Source organism: Benincasa hispida, unplaced genomic scaffold, assembly GCF_009727055.1.
Source record: "Benincasa hispida cultivar B227 unplaced genomic scaffold, ASM972705v1 Contig179, whole genome shotgun sequence".
NCBI lineage: Eukaryota > Viridiplantae > Streptophyta > Magnoliopsida > Cucurbitales > Cucurbitaceae > Benincasa > Benincasa hispida.
Window position 1 is genome coordinate 292,819 of NW_024064356.1, and position 12,178 is coordinate 304,996.

The following is a 12,178-nucleotide window of genomic DNA, read 5'->3' on the forward strand; positions in this document are numbered from 1 at the left end:
ATTTGGAATAAGATATTGATTGTATTTTTTTTCCAATCTCAAGATATATGAAATTCATTAATTCATTCCCCTCAAATGGCCTTATACACGACCATTTTAGAACTTGCTTAGAAAAATTTGCATCCATAGTTGGTTCTGATAGTCATTTATTAATAGGGCCAATGTTAGGAAGAGTTGTCATTGGGATATGATTGAAAGGAGAGTAAAGACTTATTAATTTTCCATATATTGGGATAGAAACCTAAATCCCTAGGATACAAAAAGAAAAATAGTTTTATTAGGGATGAATTTGAATTAAAATACATTACTACAACTTTATGAGTTATACGATAGTTTAATTAGTAGATTGATAAATTAATCATCTCATCCTTAAATCCATATAGAAAATGTAAGAATTTACATTTGAATTATATTAAAAATCTATAATTTACATTTTTATTATTCTTTTCATAAGTTGGTCAAAGGTATGTGAAAGTTGTTAGCCATAGCTGGTCAAAAGTCCATATTAGTTTCAAAACTTTACTGGGATGGAAATGTTTCAAAGACGGTTTTTAATTCAATAATTTACGTGGTGCAACTAAAATGAATAGTTACTTGTTAAAGACATGATTATATTAATTAAACATTTCAAAGTTATATTAATGACTACAAATGAATAAATTAATTAAAGACATCATTATGTGAATAATTAATTAATTGAAGACGTGATTATATTATAGAAGACAACTTAAAAAATGTTTCAATTTTTTTTAATTGAACATGATTATATTAATTACTAAAATTGAACAAATTAATGAACAAATTGATTAGAATAGTGATAATTGACCATAATTTTTATATTGATAATTTACACTAAAATAATTAAAAATGATTAGTTAATTTGTATATTTATAATTATACTAAAATAATTAAAAAGATTAAATAATATAAAAATCATATTAAAGAGTATAAACAGTTACTATATCAAAGATATGATTTAATTTAGATTAATAATAATAATAATTAATGTGATTTTAACGATTGGATAACTTCCAAAAAAATCCATATCGTTAATTTGAATTTATAAAATTAAATTATCCAAGGGCAATTTGGGTATTACAATTACGGGCAGAATCAAAAGCATCTAAAATTTAAAAATGAATAAACAGTCTATTACACCAAAATTGATAACACAAAAAAATGTCAAACAGTGAAAAATTAATAAACAGTCAATAATACCAAAAAATGTCAAACAGTCCGTGTACACAATGAGGCACAAAAAAAAAAATACAACTAAAATCTCGATGAGGCACACCAAAAAAATACAACTAAAATAGAATATAGGGGAATACAAATAATAATAATAAAAAAAAAAAAGTAACACACTAACAGCAAACTGATTGAATGTTTCGTATTAGTTTGGGCTACATAACAAAACAAAAAACAGAAGTTAGAAAAAATCTACAAGTACTTAAAATGTAGGAAGAGGGATGGAGAGTCTACTAGTTGCCGGATCAAAACACAATGAGGCACCTTACCACCCAACAAAGAACCAAAAGTTAGGAAGTTAATAATATAAAAATAACATAACCAAAGAATAGAAAGTATAGAAGGAGAAATCAAATTAAACAATTCACCGAATTGACAAACTAAATCTCGGACAATGGAGGCTCTAGCAAATAGAGAAGGACCAATGTTGTTATATAGGAAGAGAGGTGGTTGGAGAGGGGTGGTTGTTGAACATTAATAATAGCCCCAACAAATATTTTAAAAAAAAAGTGTGACCGGCCTCAGAATTAAATTCACATCATGTAAATGAACTCAAATCCAATTAATAAGTTGATTGAGTCATTAAAGAAGTGATTGAATGGATCGTGAAAATATGCAAGTGAAATAAAATCAACAAATAATAAAAACAATCATTAATAAAATCAGCAAACAAGTAGAACAATCATTAATAAAGTTGGTGGACAGTTTAATAAATGAAGTAATTAATAATGCATAATATTGAAAACGTGCAAAAAATAATAATAATAATAACTAGGACTAACACATTTCAAGATTCAACGGGGCATTAGGATTAGAACAACAAGATACAGAACATAGAATTAATAGGTAAATTAAACATGGCTAGAAAATCAAATACACAGAATAATAGAGAATGAAAGCATGAAAATGAAAATTTGAAGGAAAAGACAGAGAAGAAGACACAATATTAAAAACGAAACAAATCACAGAATAGAGAATACACATAACAGAGGATCAAGGATCAAATACACAGAACATGAAATACACAAAACATGTTTAGAAAATGAAATACACAGAACTTGTTTAGAAAAATTAATCAGGGCATGAAAATAAAAAACACAGAACAGAGGATCGAGACATGAAATTGAAAATTTCAGGAGAAACAAAACAGAGACTCATCATTGGCCGATTTAGAGTTTAGAAAACGAACCTGAAGTGGACAACGTTCTTCTCCACTAAACGACAATTCCTTCAACCAGTCTGTAACGATCCAAGTTCAAGAGGGGTACATGAATGAACCGATATCACATCTGAATGAGAGAGATCTTGAGGGCATGAAAGAATGGTTAAGAAAGACTTAAAAAATTGAAAATGACTACCTATACCAACAAGGTGCACCTTTCTTTTTGATGGGTCAATCATAAGAACTCCAAAGTTAAGCGTGCTTAGCTTGGAGCAATCCTATGTTGGTTTGTGGGGACAAATTTCACCTTTAAAAAAAGCATTCAAGACAAGGGAGGATGACATAACCAGGTCGTAGGGGATGCAGGAGAATGCCGGGGCCATCAAGGGTCGAATCCGGATTCCGAATCCTGGTCTGAATCCTGGGCCTAGGGCGTTACATAGTCCCTACCATGCATTCAATGATTGACGACCGAAGCAACACGGTGTTGATCGAAAACAAGCCGTAGAGGGAAACAGAGGAGGGAGAGGGAGACATCTGAAAAAGGAGAGAAGGAGAGACGTGTGAGTGAGGAAAAGGGGACATACGAAACACACCCTAATTAATTTTTTTTTTTACCCAAAATTGTTTATTTTTAAAAACCCGTCAAAAAAGGGAATTTTCACATTAACAAGAATCACCTCATCCATTTCTTTTCTAGTTGTCTATTGCTTCTCTCTCTGTTTCTTTTTTTAATTATAGTTTATCGTGTTAGCATTATTATTATATAATATGTGTTATATATTTACAAAATAATTAAATATACTTTTGTATATATGACAAAATATTTGAAATAAATCCTGTATATATATAAAAAAAACGAAACACAAATGAAAACAAAGATTTGTAATCATAATTCTACCTTAAATGCAATCCACCTAAATTGAAAATTCTGAATCTTAAGTCAATATCCAAAAACTATAAAAAAGAAAAAAGAAAAAGAAATATACAAAAACTATTTTTTTAATATCTTAATTATATAATAATACGAATATTAATTATGAGAGAGAATGTGTCTATCATGTCCCTTCATTTTAAGAATATATATCATATTAGGTAATAAATAAAATTAAATAACAACAAATTTTTCGGATTCATGGTTATCTAAAATATACCTTAGAACATTTTATTAGCTATTTGAAAATATTCTAACAAATATATGAAATATACCACAATATATAAATTAGAGATTCCCATTTCGTTTTTCATGTTGACTTTTGATATTATGTGAAATATTCCATTGTTTGTTCACTTGTGCATGTAATATATTCCATTGTTTATTTGGAACAATTCTAAAAAACATATGAAATATATTGGTAAATGTATTTGATGTCTGACTAAATATTCATGGTTATTTTTAAATATACCTTAGAACTCAAATATGTCTTGATATGTCAATATATTTCATTGTTTATTTGATGTATATATCCTAAGTATTATGATATATATATATGCATTTCTAATTAGGTATCGATATTCCGTTGCTCTCATATGTATATGTTTATACCTTGGAACATTATTTTAAATGTTTGTAAATATTCAAACAAATATGAAATATACTAGTAAAATGGTAAGACATCTTTAAATATTCTAACGTATTTTTAAATATACTAGCAAAATGATATATATATATATATATATATCATAGTTTAGATTCATGGTTATTTTGAAATATACATTAGAATATTTTTCTTAGATGTTTGCAAATATTATAAACAATATATGAAATATACTAGCAAGATTGAAAACGAATATACATATTTCACAAATGAACTTAATTTTCAATATATATCAGTGTATATATCATAATAAAGAAAGTCCCAATAAAAAATCGAAGATATATATCACAATATATATTGAAAAATCACCTTATATATCGAAAAATCACCTTTTATATATATATCACAATATATATATAAAAAAACCACCCTATATTTTGAAAACGAAATCACCATAAAATGGTATATATATATATAAAAAAAAGCCCCATATGACAGTATTTATAAAATAAAATTATCCTATATATCATCGTCGACCGTCATCATTCAAAACCCCACGCAGGTGGTTCATTCGCATTGTCTCTGCTCGTCCCACGTTGGATCTGCTTGCCTATGTTGGAAAAATCACCCTACGCCAGATCTCATAGCCCGACGCTGAAAAAAATGGCACGCGCAAGATTTGCTCGCCACATGCTGGAAGATGCGTCGAATCTGCTCGTCTCACGTTGGAAGTTTAGCCACATGTTGGATCTCCTAGCCCGATGCCGAAAAAAATGCCCCACGGCAAACCTGCTAGCTACACGCCGAAAGATACGTTGAATCTGCTCGCTCCGCGTTGGAAGTTTCGCTCCATGCGTCGGATCTAAGGAAGAAGATGACAACAGCTAGTTAGTGGCCCAAACTAAGGGAGGCAATAGTTGGATCTTGGCTGGCACGTCGTCGACGATGGCAAAGTGGACGGAGGGAGGGAGGCGACGGCCGAAAGATGAGAGAGAGAGTTTTGAGAGAGAAATTTGAGAGAGAAATTGAAGAAAATGAAGTGTGGGTTGGATATGAAAAAGATGAGAAAAATGAAATTATTAAAAAGAAATCATTAATAGAGCGTGGATGAAATGAAAACCTTTCTCTTTTATATTTTTTATTTTCTTTTAGTGTTTGAAGGGTTAAATAGTAAAAAACCACTTACTTTCTTGAAAACACAGAGCACAATGTGACATTTATAAAAAAAATGAAAAATTCAAGACATAGGTATAATATTGGATTATAATCAAGACTATATGGGTAAAAACCCTAATATAAGTCTTACCAATGTTCTTTATTGAATGAAAGGGTAAATTGATATAAGTTGAGTCTATTCGATATAATTAATAATGTTTAGAAATATAAAGAAGTTTTTTTTAAAATAAAATAAAATAAAATACACAATGTATATAACCTTTATATGTCGGTTAAATTATATGGGGATGGGAAACAGTTCCACAAAGAAGTTGAGATCCGCAATTGGGCAAGAGCTGGCTGGCATATGGAAATTGGAAATGCCACGACCAAAATTATGGGGCGGCGTGGGAATGTGTTTTACAACTTAAAAATAACTCTCTCTTCAAGGAAACACCATCAAAAGAATAAGCAAAAGCAAAAGCAAAAGCAAACATCAGGCAAATGGGTCATGTACATTAAAAAACATCATTCGTATTCAAATTCAAATTTCATCTAAAAACAATAGTAATGGTAATAGTACAAGGATGATGATTGTGAAAAAGAATTCCCTAAATCTCAATCTTGAACTCATGCAAGCAAAACCACTACTCCAGCAAAAGCTGCAGCAACGAGAGCAGGAGGAAGAAAAAGGCTTTTTGTAAGCAAGGAAGAGGATGAAGAACTGGAATTGGCATTAGGAGCTGCTGGGATTCCACCAAAAACTGTGGGGTAAGAGGGAGAGATCTCAGGAAGTGCACCATCAGAAGAGGGAGCACTTGCAGAAGAACCATTTCCAGAAAGAACAGAAATATGAAGCTTCTGATTCTTCTCACAATGACCTGCAACTCCACTTGTGAAGAACAAATCCCCATAATCAGTAATGTTGAAAAGAGAGTTGCCATCTTTCATGTACAAGATTGGATCCTTGAGATTGCAACTGTTGTAAGATTCTTTTGTAACTTGAATCACTGAATCTTGGCTTGGCGGATACAAGAACACTGCAATCCGCCATGAAAATCAGAAATGAAAGCTTTAAGGAAGTAGAAAGAGGGAAATGTGAAACATAGAAGCACTTACTGAGAGAATCACCAATCTTGAGAGAGTGATATTTAGACCAATACATGTAGATCTGTGAGTTTTCTGTAGCGGGAAGACCCCAAGCATCCAAATCTCCAACTTTGTACTGATAGCAGATTACACTATGGATCTGCAATAACATCATGAGTTGAAGAACAAACCCAAATCTAAAGCTCTTAAGAATCGCCATAATAGCTTCTTAGCTTTGTCTCAATATCTCAATCCACCACCGCCACTTTTGTTCTTTTTTTTGCTTTTCCTTTCTTCAGATCTACCTGATTCTTGAGAGCCAAAGAGGACCCTTTTAAAAGGGTAGTTTTTACATTACATCTTGCTGCTGTAAAGTATGGCAGCAGACATAGGAGATGCCAAAAGGACACAAACTGAAAGGGGATTTTACTCCTATGCCCCCCACTTCTTAAACTCCTATATTGCTCTTTATCTTGCATTTCAGAGGGCTAAGATGGGGAAAAGAGACAAACATTGACCAATGATGGCACGTGATCCTGACCAATGAAAACAGAGAGCACTCAAAGCCAACCTGTCTCCTTTCACATGGCTTTGTGATATTATACAGTACCAAATTTCAGTTCATGATTACCAATTCAATACCAAGATGAAGATGCAAAACTAAAGGGATAGAGAAGTCAAAAGCTAGGCCATGAGGCGTCCTATAGCAACATGTGTGCGCTCAATGAACCGACAATTGAAATTATGCTGCGGGCAGGTGTTACTTATAAGTTAATTGTTCTTGTTTTTGTAATTTTGAGCCTCATTTGCTCGCGTTGGTTTTAATTGTTTTGGTGCTCTACCGTCCTTTTCTGCTCAAGAAGTGTATGAGACCTGTTGGGAGTCTTATTTATTGGATTGGTTGTCCTCTATTCTCCGTGAAGATTGCGTTAGTGTTGAGCTGTTTTAATGAAGTTTGCTTGAAAAAAAAAAGGCTAGGCCATGAGACAGAGTTTCAGCAGAGCAGAAGAAAGTAAAACTGAAAATGTCTGTACATACAAAAACTGAACAGATAAGAAATAGCATATTCTCACATATGAGCATAGTTCATAATATACTCATCAAGAAATGCAACTCAAAACTCTACTCTATGTACTTGAAACAAAAAGAAAATGACCAAAAAGATCAAGCATTGTCAAAGAAAAGGAAAACAAAAAGTGGTTTCATTCGCTCCAATACTTATCTTCTTCATCCTCTTCCTTGTGAGTGAGAGGTTGATCCTCATCCTCATAGCTATCCATTTCGCTCATTCTAAACTTCCTCACATCCTCAACAGCAGCACTGCGAAACAAACCCAAATCAACAGCCCCAGAAATCATTTGATATCCACGCCTTTTCATGTCAATTGGCCCATCGTGAGGCATTGAGAAACCAGCCAGGAATGAACCCTTTTCGCCATTTTCAATTTGGCTCTCCAAAACAGCCTTCTCTGCCTTTCTCATCATCTCCTTCACCTTCTTATGTCCAGGGTCCCATAGATATCCCATGCTCCCACTCATATCCAATGGCCCCATTTGAATACAATCAACCCCATCAACTTCCATTATCTCATCAATCTTCTTCACTGCTTGCTCCGATTCCACCTGACACATAATCAGCAATTCGTCCTCGTAGTTAGTTAAATAGCCTTCGTCAATGCCGTATTTTGATGCTCTAACCACCGGATGGGCCGATCCTCGGACTCCGGCGGGTGGGAATCTGCAATATGAAACAGCCTTTTTCGCCTCTTTAGAGGAATCAATCATCGGAAACATAATCCCTTGAGGGCCTAAATCTAGCGCTTTTTTGGCCCAGGTAGCGGAGTTCTCCGGGATCCGGAGAATGGCTGGAGTTTGGGCGGCGGCGAGGGCGTGGAGACAGGGGAGGGCATCGGAGATTCCGCCGTAGCCGTGCTCCATGTCGACGACGACGAAGTCGTATCCGGAGAGGCCGGCGATCTCGGCGAGAGAAGGGGAGAAGGAGAGGAGGAAAAGGCCGTAAAGGGTGTCGCCATTGCGGAGACGGGACTTCAATGTCCGATTTCCGGCGGGTAAAGGGGCGGCCAAGGAGTCAGAGGAGTCAATGGGAGAAAAATTTGAGGAGTTAGAGGAGGAAATGGGGAATAGGGTTGTGAAAGAAGAAGATTTGGGGAATGGAGGAGATAGAAATGAAATGGAGGGAGAGAAAGAAAGGGATTTGTAAATGGGGTGAAGCTTGGAAGAAGAAAGGAAAGGAGCAGTAATGGTGAAGGAAGAGGGAATAGCCATTGTTGGGAGAGCAGAGGAGATCAGTTTGGTCAATTCTCACTCTGTGAGACGAGGAAGAAGATGAGTTTGGCTTAGGGTTTTATTTTTATTTTTATTATATATATTTTTTTTGGGTTAAAACATCATTTTTTTTCCTTTATAATTACATCTCAATTTAGTCCCATTTTAATTCCAGAGCTTTTAATAAATCTTAGTCAATTTTGATTGAAATTTGTTGGATACGATAAAATATAATATAATATAAAAATAAAATAAATAAATATTATATTAAATTAAATATAATATATAAATATATAAAATAAATAAATAATAAAAGTAAATAAAATACAAATGATAGATTTCTCCACTTCCTCCAATTTTTTTTAGATTTTGCTCAACGTGTGTATTACAAAATCTACCAAACGTCACTATTTATATGCAATTGGAAATGGATTACATGGATACTAATAATATATAATGTTGAGACACATAGACAATACTTTCAGAAATGAAGGACATGAGCATCTAATGAGCATATGTTATCATAATATTTATAATAATCCCTTAGATGCCCATTATATATATGAAATATGTCTCGTTAAAATCTTATTAGAAAAAAATCCACTGGAAAAAAATCTTAATGAAGGAAAAAGAGTACATATTTCATATAATCTAATACTTTTAAAAAAAATATAGTATATTTACTTCCCTTATAGAAACATCACTTGATATCTCCGAACCGCCGCATTCCAATATTTTGCACCAATTTCTCAAAGGTTGCGATTGGTAATGATTTTGTAAATAAGTCTACTAAGTTATCCTTCGAACAAATTTGTTGTATAGTGATATCACCATTTTCTTCAAGATCATAAGTGTAGAAAAGTTTTGGTGAAATATGATTTGTTCTATCTCCTTTAATATATCCTCCATTGATTTTGGATATGCATGTTGTGTTGTCTTCGTATAATAATGTTGGTAGATTTTTACTAGAAGACAAACCACATGTTCCACGAATGTGTTGAATCATTGTTCTCAGTCATACACATTCTCGACTAGCCTCGTGAATTGCAAGAATTTTAGCATGATTTGAGGAAGTAGTCATTATGGTTTGTTTCAGTGATCTTCATGAAATAAAAAATTTTCTCCTTGTACTAAGTAATTTGTTTAAAATCTAGTTTGTAAAGGTTAGATAACTAACCTGCATTTTCATAACCAACTAGATTATAACTAGATTTATTAGAATAAAATAAATTAATGTAAACTAATTCTCAAGTAAAACTATCATATGTTTAACTCTACTCCAATATCTTCCTTTGGAGGAATATTATATATGTAACAAAATTACTTAAAAATAGTACAAAGTGCAGTATATAAACTAGTTGTGCTATATAAATGCACTTATTTCTCAAATTTTATGGTTCTTCAAAGCCTAACATTTTTCATCATCTTTCTAAGATCAGATGATATATCCTTTCCACATCTAGTGAATGACCACCATAGGAGTATTCAATGATGTACATAATCTACAAAAGATCTTCAATGTATAAATTAATTCAATTTCATTTGCTCTATGCTATATTTGCAAGCTACAACAAAATTTACCATCTCAATTTCTTTCTTCAGAAATTCTATTGTTTTTTAAATATCTTCAGAAGTTTCTACTCAAATCATCAACATACAGTAAATCTCAGGTTGTGATTTCTTTATAAAAAGATATGGACAAATAGGATTATTTTTGTATCATCATACCAACAAATATTGAATAAGATTATTATATTACATTTGTTAGGAATATTTTATTAGAATCTCTATGATATATATATATAATTCTCTAGTATTTGAATTATAAGATAATGGTACCTTTAATTCTTCAGGAATTTTCATAAATAAATATCATTATTAAGAGATTCATATACATGTTGTATGATTGCATCCATAAGATTTATATTAAACTTTTCATACACAATCAGATAAACTGAGTATCTCATGTTTTTGTATACCAACAATTAAAGAATATGTTTTCTTATAATTAATATCAGTCTATTGCGAGAACTATTGTGGGATCTGTGTCGCTTTATATCTTGTGACTTCACTCTATTTGTTTTACAAATACTTCACTTGTATCCCACATGTTTGACATTCTCTGATGTCTGGACAACTAGTCCTCATGATTTGAAAAATGAGTTTATTTATATTGGATTGTTTCTTTCCACATAAGTCAATCCTTTCTATGTCGATATCTTTCATACTCACTTTCATGAATAATATCATGGTAACATTGTACGCAAAAATGTTGTCAACTTATATGGTTCCATAATTTATTGAGATCTCATTATTTGTTGAGGTTGATGTCCTAAATCTCGTAGGGTTATATAGTTTGTAATTGTATTGTACAAACATTTTATTTTTTTAATAAAATTTGAGATGTTTTATTTGACATTTAATAGCATTAAACCCACAAACCAATAAACTAACATCCAAGGTTATCATTTGTAGTTTAAACATGTATGTGGAGATATACGGGTTGATCATATTTAAGTGATAACCTAGATGGTCTGTAATAGATGGATAAGGTTGGATACCTTATCTTGGTGATACTACGAATACAGCTCACTTTGTAGATATTACAATTGTTGTAAAGTGCTACAAATGATATGATCCTGATAATTCATGTGGAGACATGTGAGCAGGGTTATAAAAAGGAGTTTGTATAAGACCGAGCCACGAAATGACTAGTCTTGTTATATAACGCCATTCATAATAGAGACTTACATTTCACCAGGATGACCATAGGTGACATGACCTAAATCTTGAATGAGTTGTGAACTCCTGCCTATGAAGGCCACTATTGGGGTTGGTGTCCTAAATCTCGTAGTGTTTTATAGTTTGTAATTATATTATACAAATATTTTATTTATTTAATAAAATATGAGACGTTTTATTTGACATTTAGTAACATTAAACCCACAAACGAATAAACTAACATCCAAGGTTATCATATGTAGCTTAAATATATATAGAGACATATAGGTGGATCATGTTTAAGTGATAACTTAAATGGTCTGTAATAGATGGATAAGGTTGGATACCTTATCCTGGTTTCACTACGAGTACGACCCGCTTTGTAGATGTTATGATTGTAGTAAAGTGCTACAAATGATCTAATCCTGATAATTCATATGGAGACATGTGAGTGGGGATATTCTATACAAAGGAGTTTGTATAAGACCGGACCACAAAATGATTAGTCTCATTATATAATACCGTTCATAATAGACTTACATTTCACCAAGAAGACCATAGGTGACATGACCTGAATCTTGAGTGAGTTGTGAACTCCTGCCTATGAAGGCGGTCCTTTGATTTGTATGGATAAAAGAGCCAAATCGCTGACTCAACAAGCCTACTATTTTGGGGATTGAGGAGCTGATAATACAGCTACACAAGACGAAATTTACTTATTCTCCAATGTCGAGAAAGGTTGATTATGGGGCTTGAACAATGTGGTATCACGCCCTTTCTTGGCTCGATAGGGGTTTTGGTCATAGTTGAACTATGACTTATCGTTCATTAGAGGAATCCGTGGTACTTAAGAAGTTAGATGTAACTATCAGGGCAAAACAGTAATTTTTTCCTAGCTATACTTACGAGCAATTTGTGAAGGATCATCGCGATGTTGACTGGTTATATTCAATAGACACAGAAATATATCTATAATGCGA

At 32.6% G+C, this 12,178-nt stretch overlaps 2 protein-coding genes across 2 annotated transcripts; both read right to left on the reverse strand.

The window, feature by feature from the left end:
- Nucleotides 1–5,599: 5,599 nt before the first annotated feature.
- Nucleotides 5,600–7,053, reverse strand: LOC120069022 (stellacyanin). Its single transcript, XM_039020679.1, has 2 exons — nt 6,223–7,053; nt 5,600–6,143 (listed from the first exon to the last, which is right to left on the reverse strand). Exons 1-2 carry the CDS (start codon nt 6,410–6,412, stop codon nt 5,734–5,736), a joined length of 600 nt encoding a protein of 199 aa, XP_038876607.1. The 5' UTR covers nt 6,413–7,053; the 3' UTR covers nt 5,600–5,733.
- Nucleotides 7,054–7,205: 152 nt separating this feature from the next.
- Nucleotides 7,206–8,568, reverse strand: LOC120069020 (2-keto-3-deoxy-L-rhamnonate aldolase). Its single transcript, XM_039020678.1, has one exon. It carries the CDS (start codon nt 8,475–8,477, stop codon nt 7,395–7,397), a length of 1,083 nt encoding a protein of 360 aa, XP_038876606.1. The 5' UTR covers nt 8,478–8,568; the 3' UTR covers nt 7,206–7,394.
- Between the last annotated feature and the right edge of the window lie 3,610 nt (nt 8,569–12,178).